This window comes from Manihot esculenta, chromosome 13, assembly GCF_001659605.2.
Source record: "Manihot esculenta cultivar AM560-2 chromosome 13, M.esculenta_v8, whole genome shotgun sequence".
NCBI lineage: Eukaryota > Viridiplantae > Streptophyta > Magnoliopsida > Malpighiales > Euphorbiaceae > Manihot > Manihot esculenta.
In genome coordinates, this window is record NC_035173.2 from 3,361,956 (window position 1) to 3,379,829 (window position 17,874).

The window sequence follows — 17,874 nt, forward strand, 5'->3', positions numbered from 1 at the left end:
TAGTATGGATACACTTTGCAGCTTATAGCATGCATTTATACCACCTAATCCTTTCAAGAAGCACACAGTAAACATCAGCCAATTATCCAAACTTTTGTAGACTTGTGAGCTTTACATTAACATAAATTTCAACAGCAATAAACAGCTGAATACAATCATAATGAAGGATGATTAAAATTTGCATGAGTTTCCATGAACCATGTGAATTAATTTCATTTTTCATCACTATAAACTATATGCACTGTTTAAAATACAATTCAGGCATTAGGGTGGGATGAAAGAAAAAGAAAAGGTTAAAGTCTTGTTTTGTGCTGCCTTGAACGCTTCACATCACACAGATGGAGAATGCAGAAATTGCTTCAGACTTCAGTGATGTCTCTGTTGTCAGCTTTCTCATTCCAAGATTTTTCATTTTGTACTTGGTAGAATACAACGAATGCACAAGTCAGCAGTTAAAAGGCTCTTTCAGCCCCAATACTATATATCAACCGAGGATTTGAGGAAATAGTATTGAACATGTGAAAGCAGTATTTGATCATGCCACTGCATCAGCCTGTCTTCTAGTCAATCGTGCATAAAGGCCATCGTGATGAAGTAATTCACTGTGACTGCCCATCTGTGTGGTGGAAATACAGAATTATGCTCATAGTAATTCAGGCTAAGATCATTAAGTATGCTCCACAAATAATTCAGGTTTCAGTTGCTTCAGCCTAAATACAACATATGAAGGTTGCCTTTACATTATTTAAGTGAAACAAGACAGACAAACTCAAAACCCATATCTAACCAAGGAACTAAGGTTCCCTCAGTTGGTACACTCAAGGGCACTGCATGCGGGGTAAGCTGTTCAGGCACTTCCCCTAAGGTGCATTATACTTTCAAGGGGAAAGGATCTACAAGGTCCAACATCAACAATTTCTCTAGAGAAAAACTCTTGAGGGATAATGTGGAATAAAATCATTCAAGGTTCTTTTACCCCCGTCAGCAAAGTGTGATGCTTATTTAAGCAGCATTTGTGTGCCCAAGTATTGCTTTTTAGAGCAGAAAACAGAACAATAGAATAAATCTTTAAGAGTTCCACAGAGAGTCAGAATACCAACCTCAATGATTTGACCACCATTCATCACCACGATCCTGTCAGCAGCTTGTATTGTAGAAAGCCTGAAGAAGATGAACCTGTCAAATTTCAATTCAAACAACTGACACTTGAAGGGGGGCAGCAGAGACCTACCTGTGTGCAATTACTATGACAGTTCTCTTTGTTGTCAAGTCACTTCTAATGGCATGAAGAACACCCTAGACATGGAGGCAAATGGCACAATAAAGGCCGCAAGTCATATTACTTCTCAGATTAATTCCCCTTTTTTTTTGTGCAGAGAAAAGGAGAAAGGGCGATTATGGATATTTGCTGAAGTAGATACCTTAATATTGTGCTCACTTTCTGCATCTAGAGCACTAGTAGCTTCGTCAAGGATCAAAATTGCAGGGTCCCTAAGAATAGCCCGAGCAATGGCAATTCGCTGCTTCTGACCCCCACTGAGCAAATCATCATCCACAAGAGTTTCATAGCCATTGGGCAGATTAGTTATGAAATCATGAGCATATGCCTGCTTGGCAGCCCACTCAACATCTTTCTGGCTTATATCACGTGTACACCCATATCTGATATTTGAACTGATATCCATGCGAAAAAGTTTTGGTTCCTGTTCAAAATTCTTCTTTTTAGAAAGGAAATTCATTGAATCTACAGAAACCCATTAATGTTAGGAATTAACGACGAACCTGTCCCACATATCCAATTCTTTCCCTCAACCACTTGATGTCCAACTCCCTAAGAGGGAAGCCATCAATTAAAATCTGCAATAAATAGCAAATTGTTAGAAAATTTAAATAGTAGGCTTCCATAGAAAATCTCCAAGAGGGAAGCCATCAATCAACAATTAGGATTGGAGTGACCAATTTTTTCCTCAAAGCTTTTTTCACTCTTGATCACAATTATAAAGCATCGAGTCCTTCCACCTGAGACATTAGTTTTAAGTTGATACTGTCCAACCAAAAGTCAAATATTTTACCTGACCATTAGTGGGTTCATAAAGGCGAAGCAAAAGATTCACCAATGTACTTTTCCCACTACCACTAAGACCAACCTGAAAAATGAAAGAAAAGCAGCAGGTAATTTCCAATGATCACATTTGATGCAAGATAATGTATAAGAGAACTGACACTTACAATTGCCACCATTTGACCTGGATGCACCGACAGGTTTACATGTTGCAGTACAGGTATCTGCCCAAATTTCAAATCACAGATTTTAAAAACAGACAACAGCATCAGAACAGTATCCACAGCATATAAGTAATATAGCCATTTAAAGGAAATGAGAAGTGAAAAGGAAGATACGACTGCTCTGTGCTGGTTTTATCACTCCAAAAATTATAATGTTAGAAAATTATTTTTCCTGCTAACTACAGAGTTTACTGCAATAAGGGACGGGCAGGAGATGGAAAAGCACACCTTATTTTACCAAACTGGAATTAAAAAGATCAGGAGGAAACTAGTGCTTATGCACACTCACACGTATGGACCAGCACTATTTTAACTCATCCAAAAGTAGGAAAGGAAGATATGCTAGGAAAAGGAGAGTGGTGCAATATCAGGAATCAGACGATGAAGATAAATGCATACCGCGGCCCTTGACGGATAATAAAAAGATATATTTACAAATTCTATCTGACCCACCAGCCTCTGCAACTTCAGACCTGTAAAGCAGTAAAACCCAAAATCCAAACAACTAAGCCAGCAGGAGAGGAAACTACTGAAGCTGCGCGATTGTAAAAAAAATAAACTAAGAAGCCAAACTTTCCTTTTATCTTCAGTATAACATAAACTTGCTTAAAAAATTAGTACAAGAAAAAAAACACTGTTGAGCTAAACCTAATGCTGAAGTAGCCAAACAAAAGTGCATAGTTGGAGAAGCTTGAAACCAGCATAAAATGTTTGCAGGAAGTTATTAAGAACAAAATTGAACAGATATACTGTCTTAGTTGTGTTCATTAATCTGGAAAACCATCTAAAAACTCATAGAAGGACATGAATATGCATGTGCGTTTTAATGTTGCAATCTCCACAGATTTAATAATCTTTTTTAATAAAAAAGCATGAAAAGGACTTCCTCAAGATAAGAGAATGTGAACATCTAAAACATCTGCATAGTTGGTGAAATACTTGCCTTTTGATGTGAATTGATCACTTGGCAAGAGATCCATCAATTGGAAGACCTTCTCACTTGCCCCAATAGATTGCATAAGAGACGATAAATTATCCCCCACCCACCATGTAGAATATATCAGCCACTCACTATACAATATAAACTTTGTAAGTTTCTCCGCTGTAATATGACCACCCAGAATAAATGTTCCTCCTACTAGCACAGCAATAACCTAAAAAATACATATGCCAATATAAGCAATGTGAATTTGCATATAACTCAAACAAGACCAAAGAAGCACTGCCTAAAACATAGACTACAACAAAAGTCCTTTCTTATGCTCAATATGACATAAACTAAAGTGGCTAATTCTAGAATTAATTTCAAAGAAGTAAAAAAGATACAAGCATGACTACTGAGTACTGACTCATTATTTCAAATACAACGGTATTACAATCTATTAGTGAGAGATAAAGGAATGTAGGCTATGTCACAATCAAGTACTTAATTGGCATCAACAAGGCCAGTTCAAGACATAACCTACATGGCAGGACTTGCTGTCCAAAACCAAGCAAGAAATAATAAAAGGGAAAAAAAACTGAGGTATTCCAAAAAGCATCAAGCTAAGATAGAATGTTCAGTTGAATCAAACAGTACACCAAATCTATCGATGCAACAAATTTCACAAGCTAGCATACTAATGCATATACACCAGGCCAATGAAAGTCCACGAACTAAAATAGAAAAGAGAACAATAAAAAGGACAATAGCAATAGGACCAAATAATAGTTGCATTACAAAGTTGTTAGACTATGCGACCAAATGCACAAAACAGAAGCTACCTCTGTCTGGAATGCACAATGACTTCTAAGTAAAATTCTGACAAAATCGAAAAAGAAGCTGAACCTGAGTAGAATGGTAAAGTGTATTGAAACTCAAATTCCAAAATCCATAAGCTGCACTTTGTCGCAAGCTTATACTAGCTAATTTCTCCAACCACAGATTGTACCTATGAACCAAATATAATGTCTTTCTGTCAGCACAAATTTAGGTTAGCATATATATCAGCCTGTTGGCATTTGTTTGTCTTCTACTGTGGTAGAAGTGCTCACATAGAGAATATCATTGAAAAAATTTTACGGTTCTAGATGACATTTACCTTTCAAGTTCTAAAGTTTCTGTACCATAAATACGGACTGTTCTCATTAAAGAAAATGTCTCTTGTGCCACCTACACAAGAATTATGATATTTTGTTTATTTTCTAAATAAACTGAATAAAAAAGGCACTTTTTCCAACAGCTTAGAGATAATTCATCTTATTCTACTTGATTAGCAGAAGCAGTGAACTCTTGAGTCAATTTTGCTGCCTTCTTCTGGTACCTGACATGTAATAATGAAACATAATTATGTAAGCATCCACTGAAAATAAGTTGACAACTAGGATGCATAAGTTTACTTCAAAGCATTTTACATCCTATGGTGTTTCCTTCAAACATCAAACACTTTTTTCATGAGATTTTGAAATCAATTACTTAAATAGTCCTTTCTTCAGTTCACATTTACTTAAACTACAAGATAATCAAATCAAGCATCATTCGCTGATTGCTAATGTGTGCTTTCCTGTTTTGTGAGGAACCCAACAAACATACTCATTCCAACAAACTAATTCTGATGGTGACCTTTCAGAAAGCTCTCTCAAGTGTAATGAAGGAAAAGCAAGGAAAAAGATTTTTTTTTTTTAAAAAAATCTTACATGCCATATATCAGCATTACAGCTGCTAAAGTTGAGCATATTATTAACGTACACAGACCAAGTGGCCAAGACAGGATTAACAAATAGATCAAGGCACCTGAACCCTGCAGAGGCATAAAACAAGAGTTAAATTCTCATATTGCAAGCAAACAAGTGGAATTGATAATTTTATAAGCAACAACCTGTACAGCATTGCGTAGAATCAAATTAAGATCATTTCCAATAACCCGAGACACTTGCTGACAATCTGAACCAAGCCTACTAGTCAAATCACCAACTGTTTCATTGTCAAAAAAAGATATATCCTACAACAATTGTACCACCAATATAAGTTAATCCATAAGTCATAACATCAAGGCAGATATAGCTTGGAGCAGCATTTTTGGATGCCGATGAAAAAAGATTAACAAAATGATCGAGTACAATGAACCTGAAGAAGAAGAGCAGAATATAGTGCTTCCCTCATTCGTTTCACCTACAGATATTAAAGGAAAAAGTCAGCATCAGTCATCATCCTTCCAGGGGGGACTATGTTTCAATCAAAACATCTTTATCAATATGTATAAACTGGAGTCAACCTGAAATTTTCTTCAACTCAGACATGATGTTTATGTAAAGCAGAATTGAAAATTACAGAAAATAGTAGCATCTAGAGATGAACAAACAGCATAAGATGATTATATTAATTTAAGACTAAACAATGAGAGAGCAACTTACAAGGATCATATTCGCAATGCCAAAAAAACAACCTCGTAGGCCACTGAAATTCACATAAACAGATTACAAGTTCAGTAGGGCAGTCACAAGGTATCCTTCTCGCACACGTTCAATAAAGTGAACAGAAAATGATATGATATTGTATATAAAGCGGAATTGCTTCTACATTTTCAGTAAGATACCAACTTAATGGCGTGTTAATACTACAGTGAAAAATTTTTTGTATATGAAAATGCAATATACATATATATGTATGATCTTTCAATCAGTCCTAGACATATGCAGGTGTGGAAAAAGGGTTATGTTGTGTAGTTTACAACTTAAAGCAGAAGGGACTTTTGACCATACAAGATTTTGACCTGCATATTCCGGCTATAACACATAGCAACACCAAGAGTCGCACATTTCGGTGGAACACTGCAATTTGAGTATTCTGGGCAGAAAAGATGGATGCTGTCAAGAAATGTGGTATTGAGATCTCCGAAACCTGACAGCCCATGAATAATTTAGTTATTAAAAAGAAGAAAAAAAAACAAAACAAAGAATCATTAAGAAAACTATATTATGACAGTTTATCTCCAAATAAAATTAGACAGAAAAGTTAGTTCAAAATTTAGCAGTATAAACCACAATGCATGACTAGCATCCGCAGCCAAAAATATAACTTATCAGGGAACCTTATGTGACAGGAGGCTTTATTTTACATGTTTATGTTGCCTACGTTTCAAGAACATGAAATTATGCCAGCGTTGCATTCTGCAAAAAACCGAATCCACAGAACAAAGACAACAATCAAGTTATCCTTCACACCCAAAAAAAAATTTCCAACATCCAACCAGACAATAATCATGTTACCAAATGTCTAAACAAAATGCTGTGGAAAAAATTTGATGTCCGTTATGCAATTCGAATCACATAAAGCGTTCCAAAAGTGGGGGGAAAATACAGAGAGCTTCAGAACACTCACGGCTGCAACCATCAGGGCAGAGAAAGCGGCGAAAATGACCCAACGATCCCGGGCAACCAACTGCCACATCCGACCAAGCGCCCGCCACAAGGTCACAGGTTTGGCCAAATATTTAACCTCCACATCCTCAGAGAAGCTCCACCAATTTCCGCCAGGCAAAATTGATGGAAGAAACTCAAAAAACTTCCTAAGTCTCTCATGCAACTCAAAATTTTCCTCTCTCTGCTCACCTTCAAACTGCTCTACATGACCATTATTAGCTATGGAGAATCCGTTAATTGAAGAAGACTTGAGAGGACACAAACGACGTAATCCACTGCTCCGGGAGAAGTCAGAGGTAGAGAATCGGAGTTTGGTATTGGCAGCTGGGCGTATGCTGAGAGATCGTCGATTTTTGCAGTGAAGCGAAGAGAGGAAGTGACGCTGTGCCACTGCGTTGCACAGCAGCAGAGCCATGGACTCTCAGGCGATGAAAAGTTTAAAATCTAGAGGTGCTACGTGTTCTATTCTCTTCTTCTCCGCTCTGTTTACTATTGCGTGCCTGTGGTGCAGGAGATTTGGGGCAAATTAGAGGAGTCGTGAGAAATTTGCTATTTCGTGTACGAAAGAGCTGGAGAGAAAGAGATGGTGGGACCCATCGAATTTCTCTTTTTTCCTGTTTTTATGCCATTTTTTATTTTTATTTTGAAATAAATATATATTTATGGGTGATTGATTTGATTGTTTAAAAATATTTTTAAATTGTTTTAACTATTAAATTTTTATTCTGTTATGAATTAAATATTAATATTTTTGAAAACAATATTATTATATTTGATAGAATGTTTTATAAATTTTATAATTAATTCCGATTCAAAGTTAAGAAGGTTTAATTTTATTTTTTTAGTAAAATTTTTAAAATTATTTATTTAATTTTTTTTATTAATATAGATATTAAAAGTGAAATTTTCAAATTAAAAAGTCAAAGTAACCGATATTTTTTTTTTTAAATGAAGTAACCGACAAAATTTATATAGATAAAATTTCGTTGAATGAATTTTTTTATTTAATTGTTTTTAAATTTAAATAGTTTAATTTATTACTTATATAAATATTATTTAATTTTTTTGAAATGTATTTAATTATATATATATATTTATGATTTATTTTTAAATAATTTTAATTCAACTTATAACTTATTAAACTCATTTTTTACTAAATCTATTTTTTTATATCTAAATAATTTATGAAAATATTAAATAATTTAAATTCATTACTCATAATACTCTTTTTTTTAATTTAAAATTTATTTTTTATAAATTTAAATAATTTAATATATAATTTTAATTATATAAATAAAAGTAAATAAAAATAATTATTATTAATTATTATTAAAAAATTATTATAAAAAATAAATATGAGTAACTTAATTTATAAGTATTTTTTAAAAGAAAAAATATTAATATATAAATATTAAACATTAAAAGTAAATTTTTTTATTAAAATAGAAAAGCAAATTTATTATTAACAAAATAATATTTAGCGTTATAATTTTATTTATAAAAAATAATTATCAAATTCTTGATTTTTAAAAATTTATTAGTTTGTTTTTATATTAAAACTATACGGTTAGAAATATATTTATATTTTATAAAACTAAATTATTTAATAATTTATTAAAAATTATTAGTAAATTTATTTAGATTTTAATAAATAAATTCAAATAGTATAAATATTTAAATTTATAGGTATTAAATAATATATATTTAAAATTATATAGATTAAAAATATAAGTATTTAATATAGATTAATGGTATAATTTTTAAATAAAAATAAATTATTAAATTTTTTAAAAATTTAATAATAATTTTTCTCTGAAAATGAATTAAACATGTAATTTAAAAAATTTCATGAAGTATTGACTCATTAGTCCGAGTGTGAGTCGGTTGCTGTAATTAATTAATGATAATTATTATAAAATAAAAAATATATATATATTTATAAAATATGTTTTATGAAATTTTTTTATTATATTTAAATATTATAATATATATTTTAAAATTTTCATTTTAATAATAATAATAACTATAACGACTACAATTTTTAGTTTATATGCAGTGATAGTAAAAGTTACTAAAATAATTGATTAATCATCAAATTCAATTCATTAAAAGGTGCCATTCACGGCTTAATTAAGTTTTTAGATTATGATACTATGAAAACGGTAATGAAAAAAAAAAAAAAAAACATAAACTTTAAGAAAAAAATACTTAGATAATTTTTTTTCCATCCAATCCAATTGAGATATATATATTATTTATAAAAATAAATTAATTTTTTAATTATAATTTAATTATATTCCAATTATATGAAACAATTATATTCTAAATTTAAATTATTTATGAAAATTTAAATTATTTATTGAAAGTATATCAACAAAAATTATCATAATTTAATTATAAATTTATTCACTTTTTATAAAAATTTATCTTCCAATTATATATTTATTTTATAATTTCTTTATTTTAAAATTTTTATTTATTTTAAATTTTCAGAACATGATTTATTTTATTAATTTTTTTAATTATAGCAACAGTAAAACATTAAATTTTATAAATATATATTTTTTTAAAGTAAAAGTAGAGAAATTTTATTAAGCACGATCAAGTCTCAACATGATACAAGTAGGAGGTGAAATGTCAAATAATAGACAGTCGTAATTAATATATGTGCGACGCCATTAGGAGATCGAGAAATATAATGAATATTAATACTATTCGTCTTATTAATTAGAAACTTACAATAACTGAATCAAAGGCCGAGTAATCCATGTAACTAGGATCAGTAATAGCCCGAACGCTAAGTTGAACATCTAACTCTACAATCACATTGGATCATCCCTCACTTTTAATCCAACTAAGAGCTTCTTTGATAATTGAAACTTTTACAATTTTTGCTCCATCACCAAAAACCACCATTTACTTAGCACAAATAAACTCTCATAGCCTATTACGGGTCACCATACCCAATCCAACATAAAAATGATTAAAAGGGGTTGCATCAACATTTATTTTTAAAATTAGGAGACTTTTTCCAACTCAGCATTAAAGTCACGTCTCTATTTAAACTTGCTGGCTTTGCTTGTGCCGCAGTCCAATCTTTTAAAAAATGTCGAGCAAAAGAGATCACTTGCTGAGGAGGCTTCCATACTCGTTTCCAAACCAACTGGTTATGCTGTGTCCAAATAGCCCAAAGGGTGATCAAAATCACACCAGTCTGTTCCAACAATGCGGGAACTAACGCAAGAGAAAGCCACTCAAATATAGTATTGACATGAGAATGAACCCAGCCTACCTCAATATGCAGCCAACAATCTCGAGCAAAGGGGTATGGGACAAAAACATGCATTATAGTTTCAGATGCGTTATAACAGAAATAGCAAGTATTATGCACAAGGATGTGTCATCTCTGTAGCAGCCAACAACATTAACTTGTGTTGTCAAAAAATGATAAGAACTTTTCACAAAAAATTTACCTTTGGCCTCCTATTTCCATGCCCAATAATCTGAGATAGACCGTCTATTAAAAGAATCGCAACAATAGCATTAACATTCTCATCACAAAACACGGACTGAATTAAGGACAAGTTCCATTTGTAATCCTGAATTAAATCTAATAACAGAGTGGAATGTAACCTGCAGGCATATCATTAGCCACTTTTGACCATGTCATGGAAGACAGTCATGCATCCATCCACATGGAAATAGTAGTACTAGTACCAACTCTTTTATACGTACGCTGAGAAATTAAGGATTTCCATTCCCAAAGGCTCCTCCAAGTATAACTTGGATTATTCCCCAACATTAAATCCAAGTACGAACAGTCCGAAAAATATTGAGCCTTTAATAATCTAGCCACCAATAAGTCAGGTTTGGTTAAAAGACTCCATGCATTACGGTCTAACATAGAAATATTAAAATCATAAAAATGTTTAAATCCAATGCCACCCAAGTGTTTAGGACGACACATCCTTTGCCAATTGACCCAATGGATTCTCTTTTTATTGTTCATACCTTTGGACCATCAATATTGAGCCATAAGCTATTGAAGTTCATTACACAATGTCTTGAGCAATAAAAATAGATTCATGACATAATTGGAAAGGACTTGCCAAACCATCTTGAGTAATACTTTATTGTCTGCTCTGGAAAGAATTCGACGCTTCCAAGAATTAAGTTTTTGCAGCATACGATTTTTTATAAACTGAAACACAAGTTGGCAGCCCTAAATATGATTCAAAATCTGGCTATTCCTGAAAATCAAGGATAGAATAAATTTAACTACAGATAACTAAATTAATATTTTTAGAGAAACACATAAATAACTTATCATAATTAATTTCTTGGTCCAACGCATAAACATAAATAGCAATAATGACAATAACTTCAGGATGCTTTAAAAAATAGTAAATTATCATATTATCATCCGCAAAAAAGAAGATATGAGATATCGGAATACGTCTATTCACATTGCAACATGCTCGGAGCCCGCCTATTCACATTGCAACAACGTAAAACACCTTGAAAAATTTTATGCATAATCAATCCGAACAAACCTTCGGCGCACAGAATAAAGATATAGAGAGAGATCGACTCTCCTGCCTCAACCCTCTAGCTGGAATAATAACTATTAAGAAATTTTATAAATATTAAGAAATGGTTTGAATACTGAAAAAAATAACATAAAATTAAATATAAATAGATTCAGAGAGAAAAGGAAGCAAAAGAGAGAAAGAACGCAACTGTTAGTGTTCTCATCGGCTTCCTCTGAGGAAGCCTAGATTTTATTCTAATCGGGAAGTGGTCCTCGCTTTGGCGATTCTCTTAGTCAGAGTGTGTCTCATGTTTTCTGTTTGTTTGTTTTGGTTAATTATGTGTTTGATGTTGGGGTTTTGTTGAGCTGGCCTGCTGTTGGCGTGGTCAAGTTTGCTCATCGGCCCCTTTCATCGATTTCTGTCGGAATTTTGGGAAGGTCAGTGGAATAGGCACCGACATGCATGTTGAGTTCGAGTCGGTCCCTTCATCGCTACGATGGATTGAAATTGCGGTGGCGCTGAATTCTTCTCTCTGTTGGCCTTCGATGTTATTTATTGATTTGGTGAAGCTCAATCTCTGTTTTGTGTTTTTTTTTTTCCTTTTGCTTTATGCTGAATGGGTTTTATTACTTTTAGTTTGAAGTTTTTCTCGTGTCCCGATGATGTTTTGATTGTTGTGCTGCGTTTGTCGGGAGGTGTTTTCTGATATCGGGGTGTTGTTGTCGGTTGGTCTTTCTTTAATCGGTGCGGTGGCATATCGGTGGATGCTTAGATTTCTCTGGGTTTTCTGATGGGCTTCCTGGGCTTTGTCTGTGTTATCTATGGCTTTATGAGTCTTAGTGGGCCAGTTGTATGAATTTTGCCCATTTTGGATTTCTAATGCAACTTCTTGCATGATAACAAAAATTAAATAATATTATAATAATCTATTTATATTACTATAATAAAAAAATAGATAGTAGTTTTAAAAATAGAAAAGAATACGGCTTTATTTATTTTAATTATTTATTTTAAATTGAACTATGACTTAAATTCCTGCTATCCGCTACTGATATTACCGGAAAGACGTTCACTTCAACCATTTGTCATGTTGAACATGAACTATTAACGACATGGTAGAATCACCGGTGGTTGGAGTGACGTGTTTGACACGAGTTCACAATAAATCAACGATCGGCTTCCGTGTGCCGATGGACGGCCTGCTACAGTTTCCAGACACGGCTCTCGTCCACATAATGCCACGTTCACATTTTTTCTCTACGGCTACGACAAGGATATTTTAGTCATTACATATTAAAAGCCCGCTAAATATCTACACCACAGTATTCTCAGCTGAAGAACCTTATAAGTCATATCACACTTCTCTCTATTCGACTCCTCTCCGCCGACGCCGCCATGTCCGCTAGTGTTGGAAATTTAGCTTTATTACTAAATATGGCCTCACCTTGGGCCGTAATTCCGGACCGGAAGACCCGTCCGGTAGCTGTAGACGTTGTTTTGAACCTTCCGAAGAGGGATCCTCACACTTACGCTACTTCTCTGGCCAGCAAGAGCTTTGAATCGGACGGCGAAGCTAGGAGTCAAAGAGTGGTGGCGAGAGGAAAAGCGAATTCGAAAATGAATGGCGTGGATTTTGATAGCCATGAAGAGAACGGGAACGGGAACGGTAACGGAGAGCGGGGAGAAGAGGAGTTCGATTGGGAGAAGGAGATGAGAAAGAGAGTAAAGGAGATTGAGGAGATGAGAGAGTTAGAGAAGAAGGCAGAGGAGTTGCAAAACAAAGCGGAAGATAGCGAAAGTGAGGATAGAGAGGAGACTGAAGAAGAGAAGAAGATGAGAGTGAGAAAAGAGCTCGAAAAGGTTCCTTCCTTATCCATACAAATCGATCGTCTTTGAAAAAAGGAGTTGTTTTTATTTCAATTTGGCTGATTTGGTTGATTATGCAAGAACAGGTGGCTCAGGAGCAGGCGGAAAGGAGAGCAACAGCTCAGTTGATGTTTGAGTTAGGACAAAAGGCTTATGGAAAGGGCATGTATGCAAGAGCCATTGAGTTTCTTGAAGCCGCACTCACAATCATCCCAAGGCCCACTTTTTTTGGTGGTGAGGTTGGATTTCTGAAGACCAATAACGATATCTTCTGACGCACTTTACAATATTTCTATCAGACTTAAGTTAGAGGACTTTGTTTTTATGTGATTGTTCAGATTCAAATATGGTTAGCTATGGCGTATGAGGCCAATAACCGCCATGCAGATTGTATTGCTCTTTACCAGCAATTGGAAAAGCAGCACCCCAGTCTCAGTATCCGACGCCAAGCTGCAGATCTTCGCTATATTTTGCAAGCACCTAAGCTCAAGATATCCCAGGAAGAGATGGTTACCATTCCACTGATTGGTTCCAGTTATGACAGGTAAATTTTGCTGCTTCTTTTTCCAATCATCTAAATTTACGATGTCTGAATGGATTTAGTTTTTCATTCCTTCTCCTGGAATAATGCGTTCTCTGTTTACATTGATGACAGATGAATCAAAACAGTTTAATTTATATGCATTTTGAAGATTCCTAACAACTTATTACAAGGCAACAAAACAAACTATTGGCGAAATAACTAGAAGCTCATTTCTGTTTACTAAACCAACACTTTATATATCTACCGAGTATTTTCTTATATATGCTGCTCTGTGGTAGATAGGTAACTCTTTTCAAGCTGGCAGTAATTCCCTTTTATCAAGGCTGGTATAAAACATTATGTTTGCCTTTCAGTTCAATAAGTGCTGCGCTGCTGCTGAATCAGTTACGTAGTTGGGTCTAGCTTTCTATATTAACCATTCTTTCACTTACTATGAAGGCTGACATCAGTGTGCATCTGTCCTATCTAGTTTTGTTGGGATCCAAGAGGGGCTATTGCACTGCTTCTAGTGTTATGATGTAACCTTCATGTATATTTGTTTATTTTTCCAGTGTCACATCTGTTTGGAACACAACCAAATTATGAAATTCTCTCAGCTTAAGTATTTCACCTTTATTGATATCTTTTGCATTCAACTGATCACTTTCTCTATTGTTCAAGCCATCTTACCCAGCTGACTGGAGTAGTGGTAATTTGTCCCATATTAATCTTTCTTTTTTTTGCATCAAATTAATGTTGCCATGAGTCCTTGGCATAATCAGTTTGTCTCCATTTTTGTTTTCTCTATTATGTCTTTGACATGTCTTGGCATAGATTCTCGGCAATTTGAGGCTTCCTGACTTATGGTACAATGGGGCTTAAACATTATCAGTAGCTATTTGTCATTTGCATGCCTTAGTTGGCAATTTTTTTTAAGTTAGCAATACCATGCTGTTGGAATTGGTTCTGCATATTGCTGTATAGGATTCTCCAAAGCAAGACAAGTGGTGATGTGCATGGAGCTATTATAATCTCTTAATAAATTATTATTATTATTATTATTGATAATGATAAATGATGGATGTTGGGGGTAGGTGCATTTTGATGAATTGTTTGTCCATCCATGCATTATAGTGTCAACATCAATTCTAAATCCATTTATCATGTGTGTGCTGCAGCTGAAGAAATATGTTTAGGTCAAAATCTCTTAATTTCATGTGAAGTGCCTTGCAGGGTCTGCAAGTTGCAAATTCATCTATATTCTTCTTGATAACTTTGCACAGTCCTAATCTAATCCTGTATTCTCCATATTGCCTTGCCCTCAGTTTGAGCTTTGTCTAGAATTAATTACCTTTTTGGTTTTATGTGGCGACCTGAATAAATCTTCAATTTTGTCGTGTATCCTTAAGTTTATCTGCTTGAGAAATGACAATGTGTGCGTGTACTTAATGCAGCTATGCAGCAACATGGACTGACAAAAACAAGGACAAGGGTCAAAGGAGAAGTGGATCAACAACCAATCAACTACCATCATCAAGAGACTATTTAGGGGACTTTCTGGTGTGGCGACCTCCAGCTGGACTTGAGAAAAGCCGAGCTTTTTGGGTGGCGTTGACATTATGGATGGTCTTAGTTGGAGCTACCCTCTTTCTACAATAATGAATTGCACAAAACAGACACTATTGTTATTGTTGGCTGTGATGTGTTCATTCGATTGTTTATATGTTGTCAAATGCCAGTTTGATTATCACTATTGAATGTGTAAAGCATAAAGAAGTGGATTTTATTATTCTTATGACCCTATGTTTCGGTAACTTTCTTTTGTATTCCTCTACAATGAACCTTTAATGACAGAAACACGTATTTGTATTTTTTTGCTGGATGCTATTCATAATAGATAATACATGAAGTACAGTAAAACTCATGCAAAATTCCAGTGTTACTTTAACAGTAGAAATTGAGGATATTTTCTAATTCTGGCTAACATGAGAACTATCTTTGTGCTGGGCTTCCTTCTCCCTTTCAACGCCTGCAGGAGGAGGAACGATGTTGTGTTTACTTCTCTGCAGCATTTTGTTGCTTTCACGCTTCTTTCTTCTCTTGCTTCTGCTTCATTCTTGCTTTTCCCTCTCTTATGCAATTGAGGGTGGTGCTGGTGGTAGGCTCGACACTTGTTTCCCAGCTGTATGTTTATCTATTGCTCTATCATTTTGTCACTTATTTTTTGTGTATTGATTTGGATGTTCCTCTCTTTGGTAGCTAAGGAGATGAAAGCTTTTTATCTATCAATTAATTGATTGATCCATTTTATTGAATGTTTTTTTTGGGGGGGGGGGGGGGTTTGTATGTACAATTTAGTTTAATATTCATTCCATTTGGCGGGCATATGTGTTTACTCCAATATTTGGAGTGCTGGGTTATTGGTGTGCTTCTTTTGTCTCTGATGTTTCAATGTAAAGTGGGTAGCAGGATGGGCATGGATTGTGCTTTTGCTTGCTGTTGAAAGAAGAGGAACGGAAGAGCATGTAGGCATTGGAAGATAATTCAAGAGATGAAGCTGACAAGGAGATCATGACTACTGTAAAATGTATGTTGATGTTCCAAGCCCCGGGATTGGCCACTAAAGTCAGAGTTGAGCTCTTAATTATCCCCTTGCAGCTGCTATTGTTTTTCCTTCTCTACTATATCTATGTTTATGTTATTGTGTTAATTCTCTTCTTGATTATATTCCGCATACAGCTATTGCTTTTTCTTTACGTTTCCTGTGTTAATGAATAAGCATTTTGGCTACTCCATGGTTTTCGGTATAGAGATGGAAAATAAACAGTTTTCTCATGATATTGTTTTGGGATTATTTTCAGTTTAATTTGATATTCGTTCAGTTTGGCGGGTTGTTGGTCTTGCGGCAATATTTGGAGTCCACACCCGAAACAACAAACTATAGAATCACTTTTTTTTTTGTTTTTTATGCTAGAGCCTGTATTAAGAATTATGATTTTAAATATAGACAATTTTTCAAAATTTTATTCATTTGTAATAAAATATTTTTTTTATCATATCTTGTTCATCCGTAACATTTTTTTTTTTTTTGTGTTGATTAGCAGCAGAAGCAGATGATGGGTATTTCAAAACCAGGTAAACTTTCTTTTTTTAAGCAATCAAGTATGCATTTAGTTCCTTCTGCATAGTGCCTTGTATAAGTTTATAAATGAGATGTTAGTTGATTGGTCAGATATAGTAAAGGAAACCGCAAATTCTTTAAGCGAGAATATTGTATGGAGCAGAAACGAAGAAACTTCACCTCAGGGGCCCACGCTTCAAATATTCCCAAAATTATATTTTGAGCTTGCAAACCCATGTAAGGTTCAGTTGAAGTTAATGATATGTAGCCAAAAAAAAAAAGGCCTAAGAAAACCTTCTTTAAGTGGTTGGACTTTTACTTTCATTTTGCAGATTGGTTTGTTCATTGACTGCAAATTTTTTCTGCTTTGTTAATTGAAGAAAGAACATGCATTTTGTGGGTTAGTAATCAAGAGGAATATTCTTTCTCTAGAATTACTTCCAATTGCAACCATTGGGGTTATTGGTACTTTGATAGTCTGTTGGGTGGGTTGCCATTAATACCATAGCCCAAAATAGCTCTTCCTTTTAAAGGAGTACTATGCATATTTTTTATTGGTTCAATTTTCTCTGCTTAATTTTCATGAGCCATTGGGACTAAAATTATTTAAACAAGAAGTCGAACAAACTAGATGTAAAACAAATGCAACTATATAATTCTTGGAAAATTAAAGGGGGTGTAATTCACATTCATAAATCGGATAAGGGTTTAATATTAACAACAAAAAGGTGAGTAAAGGTTATCTCCACTTTATTTAATCTAAGTAGACATTATATAAAATCACTCCCTAGGCAATTGTAGGGATATTTAAAAAGGATAATTGAAATAAAGAAGTCCAAAATGCAGTTAAGCTAAGAAGGATGATAAGAGAATACTGACATCTGAGGAGTGAAATTAAAAGAGACTATTTAGCACTGGTTATTGACAGTTGATTTTGGTAAATTTACAAATTTCAAATGGATTTTTATTTTTTGTCAATGGAAATACTTGCTTACGGTGAACAGGAAGGTGTGCCTTCCTGGAGCGTTTCATTTGGAACAAGGCACACGCCTTTAAACCATCAGATTGGAGCTTGATGAGTCCAACAATATGATTGGGGAATAAGAGAAGATTGGGAATAGGAGAAAGTTTTTTAAGGTATGTGA

The 17,874-nt window shown here is 34.1% G+C and overlaps 2 protein-coding genes and 1 long non-coding RNA gene across 4 annotated transcripts; 2 read left to right on the forward strand and 1 right to left on the reverse strand.

Moving 5' to 3' along the window:
• Window positions 1-82: 82 nt before the first annotated feature.
• On the reverse strand, window positions 83-7,229 carry LOC110629993 (ABC transporter B family member 26, chloroplastic). Of its 2 annotated transcripts, none has more exons than XM_021777261.2 (18): window positions 6,647-7,229; window positions 6,039-6,166; window positions 5,680-5,722; window positions 5,393-5,437; window positions 5,145-5,267; window positions 4,963-5,066; window positions 4,535-4,589; window positions 4,368-4,438; window positions 4,115-4,217; window positions 3,230-3,440; window positions 2,686-2,759; window positions 2,230-2,286; window positions 2,073-2,147; window positions 1,783-1,857; window positions 1,422-1,703; window positions 1,232-1,296; window positions 1,101-1,161; window positions 83-616 (listed from the first exon to the last, which is right to left on the reverse strand). In XM_021777261.2, exons 1-18 carry the CDS (start codon window positions 7,100-7,102, stop codon window positions 536-538), a joined length of 2,109 nt encoding a protein of 702 aa, XP_021632953.1. In that variant the 5' UTR covers window positions 7,103-7,229; the 3' UTR covers window positions 83-535. The 2 variants fall into 2 exon arrangements, with proteins under 2 accessions (XP_021632953.1, XP_021632954.1); XM_021777262.2 differs by having other exon boundaries at window positions 6,028-6,166; window positions 6,647-7,051.
• A 5,319-nt stretch (window positions 7,230-12,548) lies between these two features.
• Window positions 12,549-15,480, forward strand: LOC110630097. The gene is made up of 4 exons (XM_021777413.2): window positions 12,549-13,079; window positions 13,172-13,324; window positions 13,424-13,629; window positions 15,063-15,480. The coding sequence occupies exons 1-4, from the start codon at window positions 12,615-12,617 to the stop codon at window positions 15,265-15,267; spliced, it is 1,029 nt and encodes a 342-aa protein (XP_021633105.1). The 5' UTR covers window positions 12,549-12,614; the 3' UTR covers window positions 15,268-15,480.
• A 477-nt stretch (window positions 15,481-15,957) lies between these two features.
• LOC110630098 lies at window positions 15,958-17,305 on the forward strand. The gene is made up of 2 exons (XR_002490345.2): window positions 15,958-16,239; window positions 16,713-17,305. It is a non-coding gene; the product is annotated as an uncharacterized LOC110630098 (long non-coding RNA).
• The last annotated feature ends 569 nt before the right edge of the window (window positions 17,306-17,874 follow it).

Coding starts and splice junctions, on each gene's coding strand:
- LOC110630097 (XM_021777413.2), top strand. CDS start 12,615: ATGTCCGCTAGTGTTGGAAATTTAGCTTTATTACTAAATATGGCCTCA. Junction 13,080..13,171: donor TGAGAAAAGAGCTCGAAAAG/GTTCCTTCCTTA, acceptor ATGCAAGAACAG/GTGGCTCAGGAGCAGGCGGA. Junction 13,630..15,062: donor ATTGGTTCCAGTTATGACAG/GTAAATTTTGCT, acceptor TACTTAATGCAG/CTATGCAGCAACATGGACTG.
- LOC110629993 (XM_021777261.2), bottom strand. CDS start 7,102: ATGGCTCTGCTGCTGTGCAACGCAGTGGCACAGCGTCACTTCCTCTCT. Junction 4,218..4,367: donor GAAACTTTAGAACTTGAAAG/GTAAATGTCATC, acceptor TTTGGTTCATAG/GTACAATCTGTGGTTGGAGA. Junction 1,297..1,421: donor AAAGTGAGCACAATATTAAG/GTATCTACTTCA, acceptor CTCCATGTCTAG/GGTGTTCTTCATGCCATTAG.